Below are 9,251 nucleotides of genomic sequence, written 5' to 3' on the forward strand. Positions count from 1 at the left end.
AATTTATTGTTTCAACGAGATTCCCGATGTATTATTATTATTACCCGATGAATGCTAACTCTGGTACTTTGTATCGTACCCTTGGTTAATGCAAACCCGGTAAGATGTATTATTACCTCGAGTTTGCTAACTCGGGTACTCTGTATAGTACCTTTGCTAATGCCAACCCGGCATAATGTATTATTACCCGTGATTGCTAACTCTGGTACTCTGTATATCGTACCTTTGTTAATGCGAACCCGGTATGATGTATTATTAATCGTGATTGCTAACTCTGGTACTCTGTATATCGTACCTTTGTTAATGCAAACCCGACATTACCACGTGTTTGCTAACCCTGGTACTCTGTATCGTACCTTTGTTAATGCAAACTAGGTATGATGTATCTTTACTTCTTTAATATGTTGTTCGTATATTAAAGGTATTATACATATCTTGGTATAGGTGAATGAATTCTGGTAATTTCCTTGGAAAGTATACATTTGTAAATCATACTTGTATCTTTAGTTTTGAATGATAAATTATACCTATTATAATTTATATATTCTATCTGATTAGCATGATTTCTCATGGATGAACACCTTTGCTCAGCCTGATACAAAGGTGAAGATACCAAAAGGAGTAACCTTTTGTACTCATATAATACAACTTTAATTCCACATCCAAACAAGGAAAAGGAAATGAGATAATTCATTAGTCCTAAGCCCTTCAAATCTTATTTATATATTTATACATATATAAACATGATTTTGGCATTTATACTTTGAAATAATTTATAAAACATTTTTCAAAGAATTTAACGGAGTTTTACATGACTTTAAAGATTTGACATGGCTTCACGTTATTTTGGAAGTATTTGGTAATTCTTAAAAGCATACGGAAACATTTTGTGTGATTATTATCACATACAGTTATTAACACAATTTATTATTGTGTTAAACTTGTATTCCCCCCCCCCTCCCCTAAAAAGCATTTAAAAACCATTGAAAAGGTAAATTATAGGGGTATGAACTCACTTTGATAAGCGGTGATTCGGGCAGCGATTCGTTTCCCGGAAAAGAGTTTGTTTGACGAAAAACCAGCTCAAACTGGGCAGCGTTTCGACATGAGAGAAGATGAATTCTCGAGAATTTCGGGGCTCCGGGGCTTGCTTCGGGCTTTAGACGCGATATCGGGGCCTTCGCGGGTCGTGAGAAAGTCAAGGGGGTGAAATGGTGCAAAATGGGTGAAAAATGGGGTGAAAAACCCTTCCATCCGAGAAGGCCCGCACCCTTCATATAGGGGTGCGAGGGTTCGGCCGAAGCTGCTTAGTCATCGGACAGGTGGCGAAGCGAGGCATGAGTCAGCAGCACACGCGTCGGAAGGAGCGAAGCCCACGTGCGAAGGTTAAGGCGGTGGAGCTTCTGACCCGGTGCGAGGCACGTGCCTCGGACAGATGGAGGCTTCGGATTTGACCATCCTTCGGTCCAATGGGAGAAGGCCACGCATGCGAAGGGGTGTCCGATGCGAAGGTGTAGGCTCGTTACTGGACTGCGGCTGCAATCCAATCCGATGGTGACACGGCGATTTGCGGTCCAACCCGAAGGTGACACGTGGAGGTTCGCACGTGATGATGACGTGTCCGAAGCCTTGCATGCGAAATTTCCCGGTTTTCAAGATTTTCTTGATTTTCGTGCCAAAAACTTGCAAAAATCATAACTTTCGCATACGAGCTCCGTTTTTACGTTCTTTATATGCACGCGTAGGTAAAACCATACTCTACGACTTTTGTTTAGACTTCGTCGGCTGATTTTGAATTTATTTTTAATATTATTATTTTAAACAGGCCGGGACGGGAATCCGTTAAAAATTCATAACTTCTTCATCCGACGTCCGTTTTCGTCTGTCTTTTTACCGTTGTGCTACTTTTGACGAGACCTTCGATTCTCGTTTAAGTTGCGTTGGCTAAATATCGATCGATTTATATTTCGAATTTTTAGCTTTCTACTGCTAAACCGAAACTTCGAAAAATCATAACTTCCTCATACGAAGTCGGATTTTCACGTTCTTTTTATGAACGTTCTCGGTTTAACATATTCTATAACTTTTATTTAGATTGTTAAGGCTAAAAAGCCTTTTATCGAAAATTCCCTTTTTACACTGAACAGTGTTTTGCCGGTTTTACCGCGGCTTTTCGATTGGTCATAACTTCTTCGTTATAACTCGGATTTCAGTGTTCTTTATGTTTTTGGAAACCTTGTTACAAAATCTACCACTTGGTTCATCCCAATTATGATTATTGATCAATTCATTTTTGACCAAAATTTGACTGGCGTCACACATATACAGTTTAAATTATTTAAAAACATGTATAAAATCATTCATCCAACATAGAAAGCAAGTATTCAAATAATATGCACACATAGCACGTAATTTATATAAAATACTTCATATCTATGTGTAAGATGAAAGTAACTATGCACTCACTTGATTAGGTGGTGATTCTGTACTCGGACAACACTTCGTTATCTCAAAACAATTTTCCCTTGACAAAACAGCGGGTTTTATAGAAAACCGGGTTTCACTTGGAGCAGCGTTTCCGAACCGAAAGACCTTTTTTCTCAGGACTCCGGGAGCCTCGGGGCTTCCTTCGGGTGCTAGGGGGTTCACCTAGGCTTTAGGGGGGGGGGTTAGGATAGTCTAGAGAGAGAAAGAAGTTAGAGAGAGAATGAGATTTGTGTGAAAAACTCGGAAGACTTCGCAGCCTTTTATAAGCTCTCAGCTTCGGACGAACGCTAGGCGTTCAGCACAACTACGTTGGGCGTAGTTCGGATAAGAGCTCCATGTGGCGACGTCTCGGTGGTGCAACGTGGCTTAAGCTGGACCGAGGAGTGGCTAGAGAACATGGAGCGTATGAGAGTTCGGACGCAGGGCGTAGCGAGGGGTGACGTGTCCGAATCCGAAGTGTGTTCCTGACCATCAACGGACGGCTGTGGCGCTGCCACGTCATCACTATTCGCATCAGATTTTGCACATTGCACCCTCAACTTCTAAAATTCGTATCTTTCGCATACGATCTCCGTTTTCGACGTTCTTTATATCCACGCGTAGGCGGGAACGTACTCTACAACTTTCGTTAAAGTTATATTTTTAACAGGCCGGGACAGGATTGGTCCGTTAAAAATTCATAACTCCTTCATCCGACGTCCGTTTTCGCCTGTCTTTTTATCGTTACGCTACTAATAACGAGATCTTCTATTTTCGTTTAGGTTGTGTCGGCTAAAAACCGCTCGATCTAATATTCGAACTTCGGGTTGTACACTGCTAAGCCGAAACTTCGAAAAATCATAACTTCCTCATACGAAGTCAGATTTGGGTGTTCTTTTTTGTATGTTCTCGGTTTAACGTATACTACAACTTTTGTTTAGATTACTAAGGCTAAAAAAGTCATCTATCGTAAATTCACTATTTATGTCTCCCAGTGTCGTGCCAGTTTTGCCGAAAAACTTCGACGAGTCATAATTTCTTCGTTATAACTCGGATTTCAGCGTTCTTTATATGTACGGAACCCTTGTAACATATGCTACCACTTGGTTAGATTACTCCTTCTAAATAATCTTCCATCAAAAACTCATTTTTGATGCTCATTGTCTCTAATTGACTAGCCCGAATCTACGGGCGTTACAGTTGGACTTCCTTCAAAATTTGGCTTTGAACGCACATTAAGTATAGAGGCTTCTTGAATAGGTTCTTGAAAATCAACACTTTCAGCTTTGGAAAACTTCAGAGATAATTACAGAGAGACCAATTCTTCTGGATCACTTCAGCAGGTTCATAGATAGCAGCAAATTGATTGAGGAGGCTTCAATGCAATTTGACACATAACTTCAAATGCAGCTTCACCTTGCTTCTGGGATTGAAAGGTTATGTGTTGAAAAAAAACTTCACTTCTTGTACCTTCAAATGAATATTCTTTGTCGATCACAGATGCGTCTTAAAAAGTAACCATGACTAAAAAGTCCCTATGGATCATAGAGTCATAAAGACCCTTCTCACCACAGTTGTTTAAGGACCCAGGCATGGCTTAGATGGAGACCACTCGCAGTATCTGATTAAACACGGAGTAACGCACTGCGATTTCTTGAGTATCGGAGAACTAATCATGGCTATTTTTGATGTTATCCCCAGCATATCCTCTATGAAAGATCTCAATACAGTTTTTCAAGTTAACAAGTTAACTTGGCCCTTGGTGAGCTGTTCAATGGTTTCTGAATCTCAGCTTAGTGTACCATTCTAGTGCATGTGAGAGTTAATTAGGAATAACTCACAAAACCATCCTGTGACAAAAATATTTGAAGACAAAATTTTCACAGTTTAGCATGACACGAGGTCAAGGCCCTGTGGCTGGACATTCAGCGATAATCGTGCCTTGTGTGGTGCATCGCCCTAGTGCCAATAACCGTTAATTCCTTACCTACGAAGAATGTATCCGAGAATACTTTTGTGTCTCCACAGTTTTGCATGAAAAAAAGAATGTCAAGATCCTGGGGGATGTTCAGCGATATCTATTTCCCGGTTGGGTGAATCGCCCTGTGCCATGACAGTTCTTAGGTAAAGATAACTGACAAGACCAATTTTGACAATCTGTACAGTTTCAAACTTTCAATTCCTTAAATACGATCATTCTTAGAAATATATTGTCTAACTGATAGTTTATACAGTTTCATGCCTTCAATTTCTTGAATACGACAGTTCTTAGAGAGAAACTGCCTAACTGACAATTTATACGGTTTCATGTCTTCAATTCCTTGTGAAAGTAGTGTGAAGTGTAATTCCGTCAATTCCTTTCAAGATCTCTTCTTGCACAGAAAATTCCAACACAGTCTCCTTGAGTCTCTTCTTCTTTTGAATTCGCGTTTTAAGACAAATGAAAACAGAAATAAAATAAATAAAATAAACATATTTTTGGAAATTTTGAATTTTATGATTTTTGTTTGGTTTTAGTTCTCCCCCTAAATTTGTGCATAGAGGAGAAAGAGAGAAAAAGTTATGAACAAATTTAAATAAAACAAAAAATAAAATACAAAATGTACAAAAAATTTCAGTCAGTCTTCAAAACGAATCATTTTAAGAAAACTCACAAGCACATCAAAACGAGCTTGTCCAAAAGGTTTTGTAAATAAATCGACCACATTATTATCAGTGTGGATTTGTTCCAAATGAACAAGTTTACGCTCAAAACAATCTCGTATAAAATGAACTTTAATATATGTGTGCTTGGTTTTAGAATGCTGAACTGGATTTTTAACTATTTGAATAGCAGCATCATTATCACAGAAGATAAGAGTGTCAAGAAAATTCAAACCATAATCCAGCAGTTGATATTATATCCAGATGACCTGAGAACAGCAAGCATACACAACAACGTATTCAGCCTCATTTGTCGAAGTGGACACAGTTTGTTGTTTCTTGCACTGCCATGAGATTAGTCTGTCTCCCGAGAATTGACAACAAACACTTGTAGATTTCCTGTCAATGTTACAACCTCATTAGTTGCTGTCAACAAAAGCACAAAGATCAAATTCATGATTTTTAGGATACCATAGACCCAATTTAGGACTCCATTTAAGGTACCTAAAAATTCATTTGACAGCAATTAAATGAGAAAGTTTAGGATTAGCCTGATGGCGCGCGCATTGACAGACTGCAAAGAGTATATAAGGTCTGCTAGCGGTTAGATACATCAGAGAACCAATCATGGATCGATATAGAGTTTGATCAACAGATTCTCCATCCGGATCTGATGTCAACAGTGGTCGTTCAGTCGTGTGAGTAAAAGCATTTTTAGCATCCTTGAACCCGAATTTCTCCAACATGTCATCAACATATTTTACTTGATGCAGTAGAATACCCGAAGAATCCTAACGCACTTGTAATCCTAGAAACATCGTCGTTTCGCCTAGAGAACTCATCTCAAATCTCATCTCCATGACCTTTTCAAAATCTTTGCATCATTCATCATTTGTTGACCCAAAAACGATATCATCCATGTAGATTTGAACAACAATAAGGTCCTTCTTCACTTTTTTGATGAACAACGTCTGATCAATCGTGCCTCTTGTGTACCCATGATTTAATAGATGTTCGGTCAAAGTGGCATACCAAGCTCAAGGGGCTTAATGAAGACCATAAAGTGCCTTGTCCAGCTTGTACACATGATTTGGAAATTTTGAGTTGACAAAACCTGGTGGTTGATCAACGTAGATTTCGTCTTTTACTTCTCCGTACAAGAAGGCAGTTTTAACATCCATATGATATACAGTGAAACCCATGTAGGAGGCGTATGCTAAGAAGATACGAATTGCTTCCAGTCGAGCCACGGGAGCATATACCTCTATATAATGAAGACCTTCTATTTGCTTGAAACCACAAACAACTAAACGCGCTTTGTTTCGCACAATCACCCCACTATCATCTTGCTTATTGCGAAAAACCCATCTTGTGTCAAGAGACTTCTTTCCTATATGAAGTTCTACCAGTTTCCAAACCTTCAGCTTCTCAAATTGATTCGGCTCTTCATACATTGCATCCACCCAACTTGGTTCATTAAGAGCCATCTCAACGTTATTTGGCTCGATTTGGGATATGAAGCATGAATATAGACATTCGTTAACATATCCGCTCTGGCTTCTAGTTTTGACTCCATCCGCCAGGGAACCTATAACATTTTCGATGGGATGGTTGTGCTGAACCCTTGAAGAAATCTCATGATCCACCGCTTGTGAAGGGACTGGAAGATTCATGATGTTCTCCACCCTGCTTGTGGCTGAATCACTTTTATCCGATGAACGGAAGTCGTATGAAGTACTTGCCACATACTCATCAGGAATTCTCTCAGGAAAGAGAAAATCCATAAAAGTATAATCAAAGGATTCTGCAGAATCAGAGATGACATTTTCAGTAGAGATGACATTTTCTTCTAGAACTAGTGAATCGTCAGCCTTTTCTGGAGATTTGGCAGGTGTGTCTTCATTTACTGGTAGAGGATCCGAAGTCCCATCATTCAAGCTTGTATTTTCATCCTGTAGTATCAATGGCTTGATAGGTTCAACAATGATCACTTCTTCTTCATCATCCCTACTTGATCCACACGAGTTTGGAAGGGTACCTGAAACATTATCAAAAAATACATAAAATGGTTTAACCAATTCAGCATAATCAAATAACCAATCAGGGCCGAATCGAGCATCTGTCTCATTTTCTTCTAGCCAGCGGACATCAAAGGACTCTACGATCTGCTTGGTAGCTTTATTGTAGACCCGATAAGCAGTGCATCCAGCATACCCGATGAAGTAGCTGTCATCAGCCTTTGAATTGAACTTTTGAGTGATTTCAAGATGAAGAAGAGTGCATGGGCAGCCAAAAGTGCGGAAAAAAAATCCCAAACAGCCATAGTCGATTTCTCTCCCAAATTTCTTCAAGTTTTTCTGCAAAAACCTACTCATTCATTGTTTTGTTGCATATTGTTTGGTGAATTAGGTATTGTTTGGGTTTTTGATTATGGCAATGGCATTTAAGTTGTTTTTGGTGTACTCGGTTTCACTGATTTGCAGGTTTTCAAGTGGATTTCTCATGGTTTTCGAAGAACTAAGTTGGAACAGGTTCCGATGAGATTTTGGGTTTTCGGTTCAACTCGGATTCGACCGAAATCAGATGAAGATCTGACCGAAAACTGGGTTCTCGGCCGAAATCAACCAGCATTGACCAAAATCATCTAGTCAACTAGTGATTTTGAATGAAATCGATCATCTTTGACCGAAATCGACTGAAATCTTGACTTTAACCGAAAACGATTGAAACTTTGTTTTTGACCAAAATCGACTAAAATTTTGACTTTAACCGAAATCAGATTTGAGACTCAATTTAATTAATTGTAAATTAATTCTCACTTGGCTACTTTGGTGCAGATAAATGACAGAGCAACTAAAATTTGTATACTCTCACAACATTGTTGGATATCTCATGGATCCACCTGCTTCTCATCATGAATTCAAATCCATGATGGTGGGTTTGAACAACTGCAGGATTTCTCAAGACCTTTGTGTCAAGCTAGTCATCCATAGAGACCTGATCACATATTTCTGGAAAAATGTTTCGATCAACAAGCTTGGAGCAAATGGAGCTGGTATAGTGGAATCATTGGTGAAAGGAACTCAAGTGATAGTCTCTGAACAATTTATCCAAGAGGTGCTTAAATTTGGTGATGCTTCTGCATTCCCAATCAAGTACTCTGCTAATCGCGTCAAGGAAGTTCTAGAGAAAATGTGTTATGAAGCAACCTATCCTCCCACTATAAGGAAGCTACTGCCACCTCACTAGAGGTTCTTGGCACACTCCTTTGTGATTTGCATATCCGGAAGAAAGGGAGGCTCTGATGAAATTAGTCAGACTGTGACCTTAGCCATTGTTGCTCTGGCTATGGACTGGGATTACAACTTCTCAAAGTTCGTTTTTGAAGAGATGAAGAGAAACCTTCTGGGAAAGAAAAAAGACATATTTTTGATGTACCTAGATTCCTTCAAATGATCTTTAATGAAAAATATCCCAAAATCGAAAGGTCATCTGATACTTTGGATATGAAAGCTTTGGGTCCTAACACTTTTGGACTCATGAAGCAATCGAGAAAGGTTGCCAAAGTTGCTTATCAAGGGTTAAGCGAGTTAGTTAAATTTGGAAAGTTTATTGAGGTTCAAGACACTCCTGTTGGTAGTTTAATAAATGTTGAGGCTGTCGACGAACACGTGGCTCCCAGACCAAAGTTCCAATTCGCCTTTGAAGAGATTGAAGTATCAGATGTTGAAGAAGATCAAGAGGATCAAGAAAATGAATTGTCAGAAAATGAGTTTGAAATTTTTATTCAGCAAAGTATCTCAATCCCAGAAGAGGATGTAGCTGTCACACCTCCGATCGTAACTGAAAGGGAAAGTGACACAATGGTGCAATCTTCCTCACCGACCCCTGAACCGATGGATGCTCTTATAACTAAACTTCAGCGAACTACAAGGAAACCTCCCCAAATATTTCTTGTTGATACTGAACCTCCATCTGAAAGTGATCCAGAAGACTCCACCCACGCTTTACTCCCAAGGAAGCGAAAGAGAAGAGATCCAAGGCCAGGAGTGCTTATCACAGACCCAGTTCACAAGAAATCTACATCGATTGAGCTCGGTTCTATGGCTCAAAACATACAAAGCCCATTCACTGAGACCTCT

The 9,251-nt window shown here is 39.4% G+C and overlaps 1 protein-coding gene across 1 annotated transcript; it reads right to left on the bottom strand.

Annotated features, from left to right (window-relative positions):
• Positions 1-5,528: 5,528 nt before the first annotated feature.
• On the bottom strand, positions 5,529-7,484 carry LOC145126629 (uncharacterized). The gene is made up of 3 exons (XM_079061957.1): positions 6,258-7,484; positions 5,722-5,831; positions 5,529-5,613 (listed from the first exon to the last, which is right to left on the bottom strand). The coding sequence occupies exons 1-3, from the start codon at positions 7,482-7,484 to the stop codon at positions 5,529-5,531; spliced, it is 1,422 nt and encodes a 473-aa protein (XP_078918083.1).
• Positions 7,485-9,251: the final 1,767 nt, after the last annotated feature.

Source organism: Lactuca virosa, chromosome 7, assembly GCF_052849685.1.
Source record: "Lactuca virosa cultivar CGN04683 chromosome 7, Lactuca_virosa_CGN04683_v6, whole genome shotgun sequence".
In the NCBI taxonomy this organism is placed as follows: Eukaryota; Viridiplantae; Streptophyta; class Magnoliopsida; order Asterales; family Asteraceae; genus Lactuca; species Lactuca virosa.

Bases quoted from the DNA above. Each gene is read 5' to 3' on its own strand.
- LOC145126629 (XM_079061957.1), bottom strand. From the start codon at position 7,484: ATGAGTAGGTTTTTGCAGAAAAACTTGAAGAAATTTGGGAGAGAAATC. The intron at 5,832-6,257 runs GTAAAAGACGAA...TTCGGGTTCAAG, and splicing joins CTGCCTTCTTGTACGGAGAA to GATGCTAAAAATGCTTTTAC. The intron at 5,614-5,721 runs GTATCTAACCGC...ATGAATTTTTAG, and splicing joins TCCATGATTGGTTCTCTGAT to GTACCTTAAATGGAGTCCTA.